At 41.3% G+C, this 19,355-nt stretch overlaps 1 protein-coding gene and 1 pseudogene across 1 annotated transcript in view; one reads left to right on the top strand and one right to left on the bottom strand.

The window, feature by feature from the left end:
* Positions 1–19,355, top strand: part of NUP160 (nucleoporin 160) — a 59,317-nt gene that overhangs the window by 1,587 nt on the left and 38,375 nt on the right. Inside the window, exons 3-9 of the mRNA XM_068555372.1 lie at positions 2,275–2,485; positions 3,112–3,334; positions 4,670–4,748; positions 5,619–5,733; positions 6,237–6,395; positions 17,401–17,478; positions 17,762–17,859. Coding sequence (XP_068411473.1) covers positions 2,275–2,485; positions 3,112–3,334; positions 4,670–4,748; positions 5,619–5,733; positions 6,237–6,395; positions 17,401–17,478; positions 17,762–17,859 — 963 coding nt within the window. The remainder of the gene's footprint in view (positions 1–2,274; positions 2,486–3,111; positions 3,335–4,669; positions 4,749–5,618; positions 5,734–6,236; positions 6,396–17,400; positions 17,479–17,761; positions 17,860–19,355) is intronic.
* On the bottom strand, positions 18,165–18,520 carry LOC137772414 (large ribosomal subunit protein eL30 pseudogene; annotated as a pseudogene).

Here is a 19,355-nt window from a genome sequence, read left to right as displayed (position 1 = left end):
GAGATAGATTAAATATGGGGTGAGGGGTGGTAAGGGAAAAGGAGGGAGCAAGGACAAGTCCCTGTTTTCTAGTGTGACTAACCAAGTATTGGGTGGAGGGGTTGCCATCTAACGAGATACAGAAGATGGGTTTTGGAGAGATGTAAATAATTCTTTTAGAGGTACTATTGAAGTATCTGTGTAGTAGCTCTTTGGCAATGTCAAGTAGGCGTTGAAATTTATATGCTCAGAAGGAAGACCTGTGTTAAAGATGCATATCTCATTTATATAAGAAATATTTATGAGGGGGTTCCCTGGCGGTCCAGTGGCTAGGACTCGGCACTTTCACTGCCGTGGGCCCAGGTTCAATCCCTGGTCAGGGAACTAAGATCCCACAAGCTGCTCAGCGTGGCCAAAAAAAAAAAGAAATATTTTTGAGTGCCTAATATGTTCCAGTCAACGTTTAGGGACTGAGGACATAGCAGGGAGAAAAACAGGCAGTCCCTGCTCTTGTGGAGTGAGCAGATGAGCAACAATAAGCAAAAATACCGAGTAAATATAATTTGTCAGGTAATAGTTGGAAGAGAGAACAGGGAAGAGGGAAGGGGAATTATTATTTTTAATATTTCACACAAGGTAGTCTGGCAAGACCCAGTGATAACTTGACACTTGAGCAGAGGAAGTAAGGATATCTGAGGGATGAGATTTCAGGTAGAGCCTTCCAAGGAAAAGGAACAAAAAGTGCAAAAACCCTGAGTCAGGAGCTTGTGTGTTGTTTTCAAAGAATGGCAAAGGGCTAGGAGTCTGCAGCTGAGTGAACAAAGGATAGAGGAATAAGGTAGCCAAGAGCCAGATTAAGGTTTTGTCGGTTATTTTAAGGCTTTGACTTTTACTCTGAGTGAGATCAGAGGTTTTTAAGTGAAGAAATGGCATGGTCTAAGTTGTGTTTTTAAAAGGTTGCTTGGCTGGTGTGTTGAGAACAGAGTGTAGTAGGAAAGGGTGGGAGCAGGGAGACCAGTTAGAGGTTGGCGCCACAATCCAGACAAAAAATGGTGGTGGCTTAGACTGGGGTTGGTATTATTAGAGGCAGTGAGAAATGTTCTGATTGTGGATATGTTTTTTGGGGGGGGGGGTGCTGCGTTGGGTCTTCGTTGCTGCGCACGGGCTTTCTCTGGTTGTAGCAAGCAGGGGCTACTCTTCGTTGCAGTGTGCGGGCTTCTCGTTGCGGTGGTTTCTCTTGTTGCAGAGCACAGGCTCTAGGCATGCGGGCTTAGTTGCTCCGCGGCATGTGGGATCTTCCCAGACCAGGGCTCGAACCCATGTCCCCTGCGTTGGCAGGCAGATTCTTAACCACTGTGCCACCAGGGAGGTCCCTGTGGATATGTTTTAAAAGTGATTTTATTAGGATTTACTATTAGATCAGATGTAGGGTATATAGAAAGAGGAGATTCAAGGGTGACCCCCAGATATTTGGCTTGAACAACTAGAAGTTATAGAGATGTCATTAATGAGTTGGAAAAGAGTGCAGGTGAAGCAGGTGTTTTTGTTTCTTTGTCTTTCAGGTTTGCTGTGTCCTGGAATTCTGTTTTGGACAGGTTTAGTTTGAGATCCTTGTTAGATATACAAGTAGAAGTGTTGAGGCAGTAGTCAGGAGGTCAGTGGAGAGTTTGGGCTGAATAAGATACAGATTTAGGAATTGTAGGCATTCAGTGGCATTTAAAGCTGTTATATCAAAGGAGATCATCTAGAGAATGGATTCGGGTAGTGTGGTAGATGAGGTGATGGCAAGTTAGGGCATTCCCAGAATAGTGCTTTCTATGGTTCCAAAGCTACCACATGGCAGAGTTGTGCCTCAAGAAGAGTCTTCCCTGCATCCTAGGAGGAGGAAGCTATAGAAGGGGAAATACCCACATTTATAAGGTCACTATAGTTTGACTCTGTAGTAACATATGTAGAGGCCACATTGCACTATAAGTAATGAGGGTGTGTGGTGTGAATTTTCATTATAGTGGAGTTTAATTGCTTTGAATATTGTTTTTAAAAAATGGACTATGAAGTTTGGAAATGCCTCCATTTAACAGAGAATCATATAATAAGATTTGCATCTTATATAGTGCTGTGTTTTGTAGACTATATAATGTGGTGGTTTGGAATGTCAAAATTGGTCTGAATTTGTTTATCCAAAATTTTCAAATTGGGAGAGTTCATCTGGAAATTATTGCCATACATTTCAATGCAACAATCAGAAAGAAAAGCATAAACTTTTTTTTAACAAATGTCTCTTCACTTTAATAGGAAGACCTCTGGAGATACATTGGAGCTGGTGGAAGAGTCACTGGACATAAATCTGTTAAATAATGCAGTTCGGCTCAAATTCCAAAATTGCATCCTCTTACCCGGAGGGGTTCATGTCTCTGAGACTCAGAATCATGTGATAATCTTGATATTAACCAATCAAACAGTGCACAGGTTACTTTTACCACACCCTTCCCGGATGTATAGGAGTGTAAGTTGGTTAAGTATAATATCCTTTAATTCCCAAGTTACTCTGACTGTCACAAATTTAGTAATAGAGCAATGTCCTTTGGAATTGAAGAATATTTGGATTCTTTGCTGGCCCTAACCAAGCATACTATCATAGTTACTATTTAAAATTATCACACACATTTTAAGCTGCAAAAATAGTTTCATTAAAAAGAATAGCTTTGGGAACTTCCCTGGCAGTCCAGTGGTTAAGATTCCATGCTTCCACTTCAGGGGGCATGGGTTCCATCCCTGGTCTGGGAACTAAGATCCTGCATGCCGTGTGGTGTGGCCAAAAAAAAAAAAAAAAAGAATAGCTTTCTGGGAATTCCCTGGTGGTCCAGTGGTTAGGACTCCACACTTTCATTGCCGAGGGTGCAGGTTCGATCCCTGCTCAGGGAACTAAGGTCCTGCAAGCCCCGCGGCCCAGCCAAAAATAAAAATTAAAAAAAATAATAAAGTGGAGAGCCATGATTTAAAAAAAGAAAAAATAGCTTTCTTTTTAAGCTCAACGATTTTTTACTTTAAAAACTGATAGCGATTGGGAGGAACTGAGCAAAATCCAGTTTATTTTGGTTTAACAGATTTTTCTTTTTAATTACTCCACAGGAGTTGGTAATTGAAAGTCAGATGCAGTCAGTATTCACTGACATTGGAAAAGTTGACTTCAGGGATCCTTGCAACTATCAGTTAATTCCAACAGTACCTGGACTCTCCCCTAATTCTACCACCTCAGCAGCCTGGCTTAGCAATGATGGGGAGGCTCTGTTTGCGCTACCGTCTCCCTCTGGGGGAGTCTTTGTTCTTAAACTACCTCCTCATGACGTACCTGGTAAGAACGGGAACTGAGCATGGATTTAATTTTAAACAAAGGAATACTGGCATTAAAACAGATGTTAGAAGTCCAAGGCCATCATCTAATGCAGGAATTGCTTCTTTACTACCCTAAAATGGTCATTCATTATTGCTTGCATTATGACTCCCTAATGCTTTACTGTTTTTTTCCTAAGAGGGCGGGATTTTATATAGTGGATGAGGAACTGTCCAGCTTACTGGAGTATGGGAAAACAGATAACTGTAAGGTGACCTATTCTAAGGCCTTTAGTAGACATGAGTTGACTGGTTTTCTACCTTCACTTTGTGGTATTGTAACTAAAATAAGTTAACTGAAACAAGGAAGCTCAGTGCTCATACCCTGCTCCAAGTCGCCACTCCTCTTACCTGGATTATTGCATTTGCTTCCTAAATAGCTCCCCAGATCTGTCCTTACCCCTCTGCAGAAACTTCTCAGGCAGACCGGTACATTTTAAAACCCAAGGTGAGTCATGTCATTCCACTGCTCAAAGCCCTCGGATCGGCGCTGTTCTTCATCTCACTCTGAATAAACCCAAAGTCCTTACTGTGACACCCCACTGCCTCTCTAACCTCATCGTCTCATTCTTTCCCCCCTCCTCTGAACTGGCCACATGCCTTCTTGCAATTCCTTGAACATACCAGGTACACCTACCTCAGGGCTTTGGCGGGGCTAGTCTCCCCAGCTACCAGTGTGGCTCATTCCCTCAGCTCCTTTAGGTTCTTACTCAGTGTCACCTCAGTGGGTGACCTGACCACCTTTTAAAAATTGTAACACAATTTTAACAATAACACAATTGTACACACGCACCCCATCCCCATTCACTATACCCTTTCTATGTTTTATTTTTCTCCACTCTTTACATTCTACTTAATTTGTTAACTGTCTCTGCTTCTCCCTTCCTGCCAATGGAATGTAAGTTCCATGAGGACAGGAGTGTTTTAATTTGTTTTATTTACTGCTGTATCTCTAGCACCTAGAACTGTGCCTAGCACGTGAAAGGTACTCAGTGTTGCTTTTGGAAAGAATGAAGTGCTGCTTCCGAGCAGCAATATGGGTTACTGTTTGTAAATGGCAAAAATTTCCCCTAGGAATATAAAAATGCTGTTGTTATTGATCCTATAATGATTCAAAACATTTTAGGTATGGTATATGTGGAAAGGTACAGCCTAAGACTTCCGTAGTATAGAAATGTAGAAGCCTGTCACCTATTATAACTTCCTTGTTCGTGTTTGCATCCTTCTTGCCTTTGGGCTTCACTGAGTATGATCAAGAGGTGCCTTGGATATCATTGGTCTGTTTTCAATCTTGTAGGGATGGTGTCAGTTGTGGAGCTGAAACAGAGTTCAGTAATGCAACGATTGCTTATAGGCTGGATGCCGACAGTTATCAGGTGAGTGGTCTCTGGTCGGTAAATCATGGGGCCCAAGAACTTAATCTTTTGCCCTGGTCAACACCTGTTAGTGCTTCCAGTCTGACTCCAAGGCAAATAAACATTATACTGGAAAGGAGAAGGGTCTACACAACGTTACATTCCATCTGAGAAGAGCTGCACTCCAGAGCCCACTTCATTTGTGACTTGACACTTTGACAACAGAAACTGGCTTACTATACTTCTCACAATATCCAGTTCAGTGCTCTGCCCTGACTTACCAAATCCAATTTTGTGTAATATTAGAAGTAGAAAGTTTGATGGTTAGAACAGTATTCCATTGATATCTAGCGCTTTTTAAAATTTATCAGAATAATTGGATATAAATCAAATAGAAAATGTAGTTGTCTTTTTTTTTTTTTAATTAATTTGTTTATTTTTGGCTGCGTTGGGTCTTCGTTGCCGCATGCGGGCTTTCTCTTGCTGCGGCGAGCGGGGGCTACTCTTCGTTGCAGTGCACGGGCTTCTCATTGCAGTGGCTTCTCTTGTTGCAGAGCACAGCTCTAGGCACGTGGGCTTCAGTAGTTGTGGCACGCAGGCTCTAGAGAGCAGGCTCAGTAGTTGTGGTGCACGGGCTTAGTTGCTCTGCGGCATGTGGGATCTTCCCGGACCAGGGCTCGAACCCATGTCCCCTGCATTGGCAGGTGGATTCTTAACCACTGCGCCACCAGGGAAGCCCAGGAAATGTAGTCATCTTATACCAGCCTGTAAACTCTTTTCCTTCTGTTAAGAGTGTGCATTTATAATTTTATTTTATCTCTTAAATTGCAAATTCTAATAATCAGGTAATTTGCAACAATAAAACTCTAAAACTTGGCCTTATGTCTTCAGAGGTGATCAGGGGCCTTCAGATCGTCCCCTGAATCTTGCTGTTTATTGTGTCAAGCACGATGCCTTCATCTTTGCTCTATGTCAAGATCATAAACTACGAATGTGGTCTTATAAGGTAAATGCTACATTTATAGTTACTACAAGTTAAAATAGGATTGCAAATTGTAGGGGAATTGAAATAAATCCTGCTTCTCATAATATGATGAGATCTCTTAGTTTGGAAATTATGGGGCATTTCCAGATTCAGACAGTTTCATTTAGCTTATTTTTCATACATTTCTCCGCTAACCTTTTGTATTTTTATTTTGAAAATTATGAGTCCTACAGAAACATTGAAGTGGTACAGAGTATACTCTTCACTTCGGAACAAATGTATTTTTAAAATGCAAGTTGCTAAAATAGTTTTCAACATTCGTAAACAAAACAGCTGATGATTTTATCTATCAGACTAAAGAGATATTTTCATCTCAGCCCTTTAAAAAAAAACCCTTAGGGCCCTTCAGATAAATTAGATAGAGTGCTAGATATAATGGATGTGCATTCTTTAAAAAGGGAAGGAGTTTGTTTTTCTATCCTGAATATTCTTTAATACTACTTACTAAATGTTTTCTTGGGCAGGACCAAATGTGCCTGATGGTAGCTGACATGCTAGAGTATGTCCCTGTGAATAAAGATCTTCGGCTCACTGCTGGAACTGGACACAAATTACGACTTGCCTATTCCCCTTCCGTGGGACTCTACCTAGGGATATACATGCATGCACCAAAGCGAGGACAGGTATGAAACAAATGAGAGACGTATCAAGTTATTCTGTATATACTGTTATGGGGAAGTAGCTATAGACTCATTGAGTCTATTTAAGCTCTTCACACCAACCTAGATGTATCTTGCATTGTTTCTGCAGAGATGGTAGGTTTTGTGCTAATATGTGAATTAAAAGATCTTGAAGGAAAAGTCAGGATGAAAGGGAGTAGAGAGTTTAAAGGAATATGGAAGGAAAAGTTAACCAAAACTGAGCAAGAAAGAGCCAATTTGAAAGTCTGGGTGAAAAAATGGAGTTGTGAAAGGGATGTAGATGTTATTAAGAGGTACAGGGGAAGTTAATTTTTAGAAATAATTTTGCTCATCATCTAAACACTAGCTATTGTATGTCAATGAGGTATTTAGGATACAATACAATGGTATAATCATATAATAAACAGCCACGGGAATTCCCTGGCATTCCAGTGGTTAGGACTCTGAGCGTCCAATGCCAGGGGCCTGGGTTCAAGGGGGAACTAAGATCCTGCAAGCTGTGTGGCCAAATAAATAAATAAACAGCCGCTTGTTGGGCATTGTGTGTTTGGCATGTTGCCAGGCCCTTTATGTACATTAATAGCAAACGCTTGGGCTGTGCTTATTACTCACACACTACACATATCATCCGTTTAATCCTAATAACATTCCAGTGAGGTAGGGTTTGTCCCCCTCACTCTGCCGGAGCCCTGATTCCCCATGCTGGGTGCTGCTCTGCTTGGTGCCCTCTTCACTCCTGTTGGGCTCTGATATCCCACTCCAGGTTGCCCTTCCACATGGATGCCCTTCTCACCCTACTTGGGCCCTGACACTCTGTACTAGTCCCCCCCCCGCCATGCAGTGGACACCCTTCTCACCTACTTGGGCTCTAGTCCCCAGTGCAGGCTGCCACTCTCTGTGGACACTCTCCTCACCCTGCTTGAGTTCTCACCCTGCCCGAGACCTTCCATATATGTGGACACCCTCTCACCCTGCTCATGCACCTCACCCTAAGCCAGCCTACTCCCAAATATGAAGACTTTTCTACATTCTTGGGTTCTTGATTCATTCTGCAGTCCCCTCCTTGGGCTCATAATTTGTTAGAATGGCCCACATAACTCAGGGAAACACTCACTTACATTTACTAGTTTATTGTGTGATAAATGATGAAGAGGTATGTAGGGCAAGGTCCAGAAGGGTCTCATGGTGTTGAGGTGCACCACCCTCCCAACACACGGATGTGTTCACCAACCTGGAAGCTCTCCAAATCCCATACCTTAAGAATTTTTAAGGAGGCTTCATCACATAGGCATGATGGGTTACTAATTCAATTTCTAGCCTTTCTTCACTTTCCAGAGGATGGGAGTTAGGGCTGAAAGTTTCAAGCTTTTAATTAGACTTGGTCTTTCTGGTGACTAGCCCCCATCCTGAAGCTATCCAGGAGTCACCTCATTAGAACAAAAAGTGTTCCCATAACCCAGGAGATTCAAAGGAATTTAGGAGCTCTGTGTCGGGAACCAGGGTCAAAGATCAAACATTAGAACAAAAGATGCTCCTAGCACCTGTGTCACTCAGGAGATTGCAGGAGTTTTAGGAGCTCAGTGTCAGGAGCCAGAACCAGAGACCAATATATATATTTATTATTACTTCACAGATTCTGATAGAGGTTTGTTGACTCTATAGATCATATTGGAAAGAATTGCCATCTTAGCAATATTAAGGCTTTTGGTTCATGAACATGGGATGCTTTTCCATTTATTTAGATTGTATTTAACTTTTTTAGCGATGTTTTATAGTTTTCATAGTATAAGTTTTGCAGGGTTTCTTTAATCAGTTTATTTGTATATATTTTATTCCTTTTGATACTATTGTAAATGAAATTATCTTCTTAATTTCATTTCAGATTGCTCATTGCAGGTTTATAGAAATACAATTCATTTTTTTATATCGATCTTGTATCCTGTCACGCTACAGAACTCTTACTAGTTTTAGTAGTGTTATAGTGGAATTCTTGGGACTTTCTATTTACAGGACAGTATCATCTGCAAATAAAGATAGTTTTACTGCTTCCTTTCCGATCTGGGTGCCTTTTTCTTTTTTTCCCCTTAAATTGCCTTGGATAGATCCTCCAGTACAATGTTGAATAGAAGTGACAAGAGTTGTCTTATTCCTGATTTAAGAGAGAAAGTTTTTAGTCTTTCACCATTGAGTGTGATGTTATCTGAATTTCTCATAATGCCCTTTATCGTGTTGAGGAAGTTACTTTCTATTCCTAGCTTGTTGAGTGTTTTATTAATGAAAGAGTATTCAGTTTGGTACCACTGCCTTGATTCACATTGACACCAATAATTTTACCTACCGTTGCTTTTGCATTATCAGTGCAAATATTAACACAGTGAAAAGGGCAAATGATGCAGTATTATTATGAAAAGTGTTTTGACCTCACTAATCCCCTGAAACAGTCTTAGGGACCTCTAGGAACCTATGGCCCATATTTTGAGAACCACTGCTCTAAACATTAGACTGAGATTGCATATGCTATTCTAGGAGTGGTATCAAACTGAGCTGAGCTATTACCTCCTTTGGTTTGAGCATTATGGTTCTATTAATGAAGCCTGAAATCAGATACACTTTTAGCAGCCATGTAACACTGTTGTGCCTATTCAGAGTATAATGAAGTTGAGGTCTTTCTTTTTTTCCTTCTTTTTTTGAACAAAAACTGCTCTTCAGCATTTTTTTTTCTCCCTAATCTGCACATTTGAAGGTTTTTATTTTTAATCTCTGTAATATTTTACACCCATTCCAATTTTTTATTTATTTATTTATTTATTTATTTATTTATTTATTTATTTATTTTTGGCTGTGTTGGGTCTTCGTTGCTGTGTGCAGGCTTTCTCTAGTTGTGGTGAGCGGGGCTACTCTTTGTTGTGGTATGTGGGCTTCTCATTGTGGTGACTTGTCTTGTTGTGGAGCACGGGCTCTAGGTTCGCGGGCTTCAGTAGTTGTGGCTCGCGGGCTCTAGAGCTCAGGCTCAGTAGCTGTGGTGCATGGGCTTAGTTGCTCCGTGGTATGTGGGATCTTCCGGGACCAGGGCTTGAACCCATGTCCCTTGCATTGGCAGGTGGATTCTTAACCACTGCGCCACCAGGCAAGCCCTACACCCATTCCTGTTAATTTCATTTGTTTCTTCTTGGTTTTCTTTTCGTTCTTTGGGTTCTAATTCTGTTAATAAGTGCATTAATTTAATCATTTCCAGCAGCATGTCCTCAGTGTTATAAATATGCCGTCTGTATTTCCATCTAGGACACTAATAAAAATCTCAAACAGAAGTCCTGTAGACCTATGGTGTGGTCTGTGGAATGGTCCTGGGCCACAGATTATTTCTTACTGGATTGCAGTGAGATAGATAAATACAGAAAGTGAGAGAATGCATTAGAAGCTTTTATAGTGATGTTGCCACAGACATTCAAGGTTTCTGTATTTCATAAAAGTATCAGTCTGGAACAGATTAGAAATTAAAAGAAAAAAAAACCACTGTTCCTTTCCACAGGTAGTTTGAGGAGCACTGCACTGGACCAGCATTTTTCCAACTTTTTGGCTAGAATCTACAATATTTTGCATTGCTACCTAGTATATACATATGTGGTGATGGGCATATAACAGAAAATAGTTTTCATGAAACGTGTTTACCTTTACCATGAGTGATGAACTGATAAACTCTGATACTTTGTTTATTTTTCTTTTTTTTTTTTTATAAATTTACTTATTTATTTTTAGCTGTGTTGGGTCTTCGTTTCTGTGCGAGGGCTTTCTCTAGTTGCAGCGAGCGGGGGCCACTCCTCATTGCGGTGCACGGCCCTCTCACTATCGCGGCCTCTCTTGTTGTGGAGCACAGGCTCCAGAAGCGCAGGCTCAGTAGTTGTGGCTCACGGGCCCAGCTGCTCCACGGCACGTGGGATCTTCCCAGACCAGGGCTCGAACCCGTGTCCCCTGCATTGGCAGGCAGATTCTCAACCACTGCGCCACCAGGGAAGCCCTCTTTTTTTTTTTTTAATGCTAGTTGAGACCTCCTAAATTGATTCATGTCCCACTAATGGGTTGAGATATTCAGCTTGTAAATACAGCTCTAGGCTAGAATGAATATGAGCATTACATATATTTCTCATATTTCATACACTCCTATTTTTCTCTCAAAAGGACTCTCACTGTATATTTTTCTTTTAGTACTTCCTTGTGAACAGGTGCTTGTGTTATAAGGATAGAATCTTAATCACTCTTATCAGTTTATAATGCATTTTCTTTATCAAAAAATTATTTAAAATATTGTCCATCAAATATTATTTTTTATCATAAATGGGTGTTGAATTTTGTCGAAAGCTTTCTCTGCATCTATTGAGATGATCATATGGTTTTTCTCCTTCAATTTGTTAATATGATGTATCACGTTGATTGATTTGCGTATATTGAAGAATCCTTCCATTCCTGGAATAAACCCCACTTGATCATGTTGTATAATCCTTTTAATGTGCTGTTGGATTCTGTTTGCTAGTATTTTGTTGAGGATTTTTGCATCTATGTTCATCAGTGATATTGGCCTGTAGTTTTCTTTCTTTGTGACATCTTTGTCTGGTTTTGGTATCAGGGTGATGGTGGCCTCGTAGAATGAGTTGGGGAGTGTTCCTCCCTCTGCAATATTTTGGAAGAGTTTGAGAAGGATAGGTGTTAGCTCTTCTCTAAACGTTTGATAGAATTCGCCTGTGAAGCCATCTGGTCCTGGGCTTTTGTTTGTTGGAAGATTTTTAATCACAGTTTCAATTTCAGTGCTTGTGATTGGTCTGTTCATATTTTCTATTTCATCCTGGTTCAGTCTCGGCAGGTTGTGCATTTCTAAGAATCTGTCCATTTCTTCCAGGTTGTCCATTTTATTGGCATAGAGTTGCTTGGAGTAATCTCTCATGATCGTTTGTATTTCTGCAGTGTCAGTGGTTACTTCTCCTTTTTCATTTCTAATTCTATTGATTTGAGTCTTCTCCCTTTTTCTCTTGATGAGTCTGGCTAATGGTTTATCAATTTTGTTTATCTTCTCGAGGAACCAGCTTTTAGTTTCATTGATTTTTGCTATTGTTTCCTTCATTTCTTTTTCATTTATTTCTGATCTGATCTTTATGATTTCTTTCCTTCTGCTAGCTTTGGGGTTTTTTTGCTCTTCTTTCTCTAATTGCTTTAGGTGCAAGGTTAGGTTGTTTATTCGAGATGTTTCCTGTTTCTTGATGTAGGCTTGTATTGCTATAAACTTCCCTCTTAGCACTGCTTTTGCTGCATCCCATAGGTTTTGGGTTGTCGTGTCTCCATTGTCATTTGTTTCTAGGTATTTTTTGATTTCCCCTTTGATTTCTTCAGTGATCACTTCGTTATTAAGTAGTGTATTGTGTAGCCTCCATGTGTTTGTATTTTTTACAGATCTTTTCCTGTAATTGATATCTAGTCTCATAGCGTTGTGGTCGGAAAAGATACTTGATACAATTTCAATTTTCTTAAATTTACCAAGGCTTGATTTGTGACCCAAGATATGATCTCTCCTGGAGAATGTTCCATGAGCACTTGAGAAAAATGTGTATTCTGTTGTTTTTGGGTGGAATGTCCTATAAATATCAATTAAGTCCATCTTGTTTAATGTATCATTTAAAGCTTGTGTTTCCTTACTTATTTTCACTTTGGATGATCTGTCCATTGGTGAAAGTGGGGTGTTAAAGTCCCCTACTATGATTGTGTTACTGTCGATTTCCCCTTTTATGGCTGTTAGTATTTGCCTTATGTATTGAGGTGCTCCTATGTTGGGTGCATAAATATTTACAATTGTTATACCTTCCTCTTGGATCGATCCCTTGATCATTATATAGTGTCCTTCTTTGTCTCTTGTAATAGTCTTTATTTTAAAGTCTATTTTGTCTGATATGAGAATTGCTACTCCAGCTTTCTTTTGATTTCCATTTGCATGGAATATCTTTTTCCATCCCCTCATTTTCAGTCTGTATGTGTCTCTAGGTCTGAAGTGGGTCTCTTGTAGACAGCATATATATGGGTCTTGTTTTTTTTTTTTTTTTAATTTTTTTTAATTAATTAATTAATTAATTATTTAATTTTTGGCTGTGTTGGGTCTTCGTTTCTGTGCGAGGGCTTTCTCTAGTTGCGGCAAGCGGGGGCCACTCTTCATCGCGGTGCGCGGGCCCTCACTGTCGCGGCCTCTCTTGTTGCGGAGCACAGGCTCCAGACGCACAGGCTCAGTAGTTGTGGCTCACGGGCCCAGTTGCTCCGCGGCATGTGGGATCTTCCCAGACCAGGGCTCGAACCCGTGTCCCCTGCATTGGCAGGCAGATTCTCAACCACTGCGCCACCAGGGAAGCCCGGGTCTTGTTTTTGTATCCATTCAGCCAGTCTGTGTCTTTTGGTGGGAGCATTTAATCCATTTACATTTAAGGTAATTATCGATATGTATGTTCCTATTCCCATTTTCTTAAATATTTTGGGTTTGTTATTGTAGGTGTTTTCCTTCTCTTGTGTTTCTTGCCTAGAGAAGTTCCTTTAGCATTTGTTGTAAAGCTGGTTTGGTGGTGCTGAACTCTCTCAGCTTTTGCTTGTCTGTAAAGGTTTTAATTTCTCCATCAAATCTGAATGAGATCCTTGCTGGGTAGAGTAACCTTGGTTGTAGGTTTTTCTCCTTCATCACTTTAAGTATATCCTGCCACTCCCTTCTGGCTTGCAGAGTTTCTGCTGAAAGATCAGCTGTTAACCTTATGGGGATTCCCTTGTGTGTTATTTGTTGTTTTTCCCTTGCTGCTTTTAATATGTTTTCTTTATATTTAATTTTTGACAGTTTGATTAATATGTGTCTTGGCATGTTTCTCCTTGGATTTATCCTGTATGGGACTCTCTGTGCTTCCAGGACTTGATTAACTATTTCCTTTCCCATATTAGGGAAGTTTTCAACTATAATCTCTTCAAATATTTTCTCAGTCCCTTTCTTTTTCTCTTCTTCTTCTAGGACCCCTGTAATTCGAATGTTGGTGCGTTTAATGTTGTCCCAGAGGTCTCTGAGACTGTCCTCAGTTCTTTTCATTCTTTTTTCTTTATTCTGCTCTGCAGTAGTTATTTCCACTATTTTATCTTCCAGGTCACTTATCCGTTCTTCTGCCTCAGTTATTCTGCTATTGATCCCGTCTAGAGTATTTTTAATTTCATTTATTGTGTTTTTCATCGTTGCTTGGTTCCTCTTTAGTTCTTCTACATCCTTGTTAAATGTTTCTTGCATTTTGTCTGTTCTATTTCCAAGATTTTGGATCATCTTTACTATCATTATTCTGAATTCTTTTTCAGGTAGACTGCCTATTTCCTCTTCATTTGTTAGGTCTGGTGTGTTTTGACCCTGCTCCTTCACCTGCTGTGTGTTTTTTTGTCTTCTCATTTTGCTTATCTTACTGTGTTTGGGGTCTCCTTTTCACAGGCTGCAGGTTCGTAGTTCCCGTTGTTTTTGGTATCTGTCCCCAGGCTAAGGTTCGTTCAGTGGGTTGTGTAGGCTTCCTGGTGGAGGGGACTAGTGCCTGTGTTCTGGTGGATGAGGTTGGATCTTGTCTTTCTGGTGGGCATGTCCACGTCTGGTGGTGTGTTTTGGGGTGTGTGTGGCCTTATTATGATTTTAGGCAGCCTCTCTGCTAATGGATGGGGCTGTGTTCCTGTCTTGCTAGTTGTTTGGCATAGGGTGTCCAGCACTGTAGCTTGCTGGTCGTTGAATGAAGCTGGGTCTTGATGTTGAGATGGAGATCTCTGAGAGATTTTTGGCGTTTGGTATTACGTGGAGCTGGGAGGTCTCTTGTGGACCAGTGTCCTGAAGTTGGCTCTCCCACCTCAGAGGCACAGCCCTGATGCCTGGCTGGAGCACCAAGAGCCTTTCATCCACACGGCTCAGAATAAAAGGCAGAAAAAAATAGAAAGAAAGAAAGAAAGAAAGAGGATAAAATAAAATAAAATAAAGCTATTATAATAAAAAATAAGAAAAAAAATTATTAAGAATAAATTTATTAAGAAAAATATATTTTTAATTTTTAAAAATAGATTTATTAATTTTTTATAATAAAAAATAAGAAAAAATTTATTGAGAAAAATTTTTTTTAATTTTTTAAAATAAAGAATATGAAAAAACTTATTTAAAAAAAATTTTTAATTTCTAAAAATAGAAAATAAGGAAAAAATTATTAAGAAAACATTTATTAGGAAAAAAAAATTTTTAAGTAAAAATAGAAAAAAAAAAAAAAACCGACGGACCTAACCCTAGGACTAATGGTGAAAGCAAAGCTATGCAGACAAAATCTCACCCAGAAGCATACACATATACACTCACAAAAAAAGGAAAAGGGGAAAAATTAATATATCCTGCTCCCAAAGTCCACCTCCTGAATTTGGGATGATTCGTTGTCTATTCAGGTATTCAACAGATGCAGGCACATCAAGTTGTTTGTGGAGCTTTAATCCGCTGCTTCTGAGGCTGCTGGGAGAGATTTCCCTTTCTCTTCTTTGTTCATACAGCTCCCAGAGTTCAGCTTTGGATTTGGACCCGCCTCTGCATGTAGGTCGCCTGAGGGCGTCTGTTCCACGCCCAGACAGAACGGGGTTAAAGGAGCAGCTGCTTCAGGGGCTCTGGCTCACTCAGGACGGTGGGAGGGAGGGGCACGGAGTGCCGGGCGAGCCTGCGGGGGCAGAGGCCGGCGTGACGTTGCAGCAGCGTGAGGCGCGCCATGCATTCTCCCGGGGAAGTTGTCCCCGGATCACAGGAGCCTGGCAGTGGCGGGCTGCACCGGCTCCCGGGAGGGGCGGTGTGGAGAGTGACCTGTGCTCGCACACAGGCTTCTTGGTGGCGGCAGCAGCAGCCTTAGCATCTCCTGCCCATCTCTGGGGTCCGCGCTGACAGCCGCAGCTCGAGCCCGTCTCTGGAGCGCGTTTAGGTGGCGCTCTGAATCCCCTCTCCTCGCGCGCCGCGAAACAAAGAGGCAAGATAAAGTCTCTTGCCTCTTCGGCAGCTGCAGAGTTTTTCCCGGACTCCCTCCCGGCTAGCACCGAAGCCCGAGCCTCAGCTCCCAGCCCCCGCCCGCCCCTGCGGCTGAGCAGACAAGCCTCTCGGGCTGGTGAGTGCTGCTGCTCGGTGCCGAGCCTCTGTGCGGGAATCTCTCCGTTTTTCCCTCTGTGCCCCTGTTGCTGTGGGGTCCGCGCTGATAGCTGCGGCTCGCGCCCGTCTCTGGAGCTCGTTTAGGCGGCGCTCTGAATCCCCTCTCCTTGCGCACCGTGAAACAAAGAGGCAAGAAAAAGTCTCTTGCCTCTTCGGCAGCTGCAGACTTTTTCCCGGACTCCCTCTTGGCTAGCTGTGGCGCACTAGCCCCTTCAGGCTGTGTTCACACCGCCAACCCCAGTCCTCTCCCTGCGATCCGACCGCAGCCTGAGCCTCAGCTCCCAGCCCCCGCCCGCCCCGGCAGCTGAGCAGACAAGCCTCTCGGGCTGGTGAGTGCTGGTCGGCACCAATCCTCCGTGCGGGAATCTCTCCGCTTTGCCCTCTGCAGCCCTGTGGCTGCGCTCTCCTCCGTGGCTCTGAAGCTTCCCCCCTCTGCCACCCGCAGTCTCTGCCCGCGAAGGGGCTTCCTAGTGTGTGGAAACCTTTCCTCCTTCACAGCTCCCTCCCACTGGTGCAGGTCCCGTCCCTATTCTTTTGTCTCTGTTATTTGTTTTTTCTTTTGCCCTACCCAAGTCCGTGGGGAGTTTTCTTGCCTTTTGGGAGGTCTGACGTCTTCTGCCAGCGTTCAGTGGGTGTTCTGTAGGAGCAGTTCCACGTGTAGATGTATTTCTACTGTATCTGTGGGAAGGAAGGTGATCTCCACGTCTTACTCTTCCGCCATCTTGCCCAGCTGTTTATAAGGTTTTATTTTTAATGAAGATTGACTAGAGTTGATTTGTATTGTGTGTATGTTTTAAATTATTTTTGGTACTTTGGTAAAAATATAAACTTAAAAATAGGTTTCTCACCATAGTGAGATACCACCTCATACCCAAAAGGATAGCTACTGTGGGAGGAAAAGACAGAAATACCAAGTGTTGGAGAGGATGTGGAGACATTGGAACCCTTGTGCATTACTGGTGGGAATATAAAATGCTGCAGCCACTATGGGAAACAGCATGGCAGTTCCCCAAAAAATTAGTCATAGAATTTCCATAGGGTCGAGCAATTCCACTTCTGGGTATATACCCAAAAGAATTAAAGTAGGGTCTTTAAGAGATGTTTGTACACCCATGTTCATAGCAACAATATTCCCAGTAGCCAAAAAAGTGGAAGCAACCTAAGTCTTCATCGATGAAAGAATGGATAAACAAGATGTGGTATATACATAAAATGGAATATTTTCAACTTTAAAAAGGAAGGAAATTCTGGGACTTCCCTGGTGGTCCAGTGGTTAAGACACTGCACTTCCAATGCAGGAGGTGCAGGTTCAATCCCTGGTCGGGGAACTAAGATCCCACATCCCACATGCCATGCGGCCGAAAAAAGAAAGGAAGGAAGGAAATTCTGACACGTGCTGCAACATGGATGAGCCTTGAGGATGTTATGCTAAGTAAAAATACAGTCCCAAAAAGACAAATACTGTTAAGATTCCATTATGTAGCAGTCAAGGTCATAGTAGAATGCTGGTTGCCAGGGGCTGGGGAGAGGGGGAATAGGGAGTTATTTAAAGAGTACAGGGTTTCTATTCTGAAAAAATGAAAAAAAGTTTTGGAGTTCAGTTGCACAACAATGTGAATATACTTAATACTACTAATCTGTACACTTAAAAATAGTTAAGATGGTAAATGCTACATGTATTTTACCATACTTTTTTTTAAAAAATTAGTTTCTGAATGCTAGTAAGTCTTGCATAGAAAAATAGCATGTTGGTTATTTCAAGTACTGAATTATCCACTTGTGTTTTAACAGTTCTGCATTTTCCAGTTGGTGAGCACTGAGAATAACCGCTATAGCCTAGATCACATTTCCTCACTATTCACATCTCAGGTAGGTTGAGTCGTCCTTTGAATATCATAGAAGTACAGGAAAGAAACATTGGCTAACTTAACTGTGTTGTAATGGGATTGAAATCTTAAAATGGACTATTTAATGAAACTTCATGCAAAAAAATTTCATTTGGATTTTACCAAGTTCACGTGGTACTGTCTTTTGTTTTCATGCTTTTACCTCTCCTACTAACACAAGTTTAAGTCACCATAACTTAGTACCTTTTCTTTCTTGTTTTAACAAGAGGTTTTGTTTATTTGTTTTCCCCCTACATTTCCTTTAGGAGACACTGATTGACTTTGCCTTAACCTCTACGGATATCTGGGCCTTGTGGCATGATGCTGAGAACCAGACAGTTGTGAAATATATCAACTTTGAACAGTACGGGTCCCTCCCCTCTGTCATCCTGCTTTACCCGAGCAAATTCATACTGAGAAAAGAAGGAGAGCTTTTTATGTAGAACGAAAGTCAAATGTTCGCAGTTAAAGGATTCAGACCCGGGTTTGCCTATTTTCTGACATACCTTCTTTTTCATTTTTTGTTATTTCTTACCTATGATTTTAGGACAAAATAAGGATTCTTAGAGTTGGAATGAGGTGAAGAAAATACCATCTTTTCTGGGAGAGATAGCACATAACCAGAATACTTCTTCTTTTTTTTTTTTAAACAAGCTCTGGCTGGTTTTATTAAAGAAAAGTTGTGCATGATTTACTTTTCACCAGTCTGTTCTGGCATGCTTCTAATGATATCAGAATCACCTGCATCAGTGATAGCCAGTGTGCATACACTATAGTATTTTCCACACGCTGTGCCCGGTTCAATATTATTGTCACTGTAGTGATGGATACATGGCATAATACTCTATTTCAGATTTTCCCAAGGCTGGGCAGTTGTTGGCAAGGATGACCAGTTTCACTTTGCCTTGTCTGATCGTTTTCGAAGTCTTCTTGTATCCAAGCACATACTTTCCACTTTTCATAACAAGTTGGAGCCTAGAGTTGATCGACTCCAGCGGCTTTTTTGTCTTCCTTGCGGGCACCATGTTACTACCTGAGGTGCAGGACACCCCCAACCGAGAGCAGCTGCCAAGATGGCCAGGGAGCGAGAAAGGCCCCAAATGCTTCTAATCTGTGCATTTTCTTTGTTTCTATGCAAAGACTATTTCTGATACCCACAACTTCCAAAAGACACTGCAGCCCCTTTGGGGTCTCAGTTTCCTCATGAGATGAGAAGTAGATTGGACAAATACAGTGCCTCTCAAACTTTTTTTTAAAGCAGGAATCCCTTTTTTTTCAAAAGATAATGAGCTCCAATATATAACAAAACCAGTATTTTATGAATATAAAATTATAACACAATTTAACATGTTGATAACTCTAATATTAGATATATTTGGAATATCTGATATTTATAATGTACTTGATATTCATTTTAACATTTTTAATAGTTACAAAATACATTTAAAAACAAATTTTGAATCAAACACTTGTGTAGTCCCTGAAACACCTGTGGAGGATTCCCTGGGACATAGCTTGACGTCCCTGGAACTGCAGTTGACCCTCAAACAACATGGATTTGAACTGTGGGGGGTCCACTTAATACACAGATTGTTTTCAGTAGTAAATACTGCAGTACTGTTTGATCTGCAGTTGCTTGATTAAGTTATACATGGATTTTTGACTGCACAGAGGGTCGACACCTGTAACCCCCCCATGTCGTTCAAGAGTCAACTGTAAACTAATTGAGCTCAAGGGGGTCTCTCATGACCCTATATTCTAGAATAGAATTCTAGGAGTGGTTGCCCCCAGATTGACCCTGAACCACACCTCAGAAGATAGAGAGTACTCCTTATAGATGGCATTCAAGCAAAGAATCTG

The sequence above is a fragment of the Eschrichtius robustus genome, chromosome 11 (genome assembly GCF_028021215.1).
Source record: "Eschrichtius robustus isolate mEscRob2 chromosome 11, mEscRob2.pri, whole genome shotgun sequence".
Classification (NCBI taxonomy): Eukaryota; Metazoa; Chordata; class Mammalia; order Artiodactyla; family Eschrichtiidae; genus Eschrichtius; species Eschrichtius robustus.
Note: the sequence above shows the minus strand (reverse complement) of the source record. Positions and strands in the feature narration are given on the sequence as shown.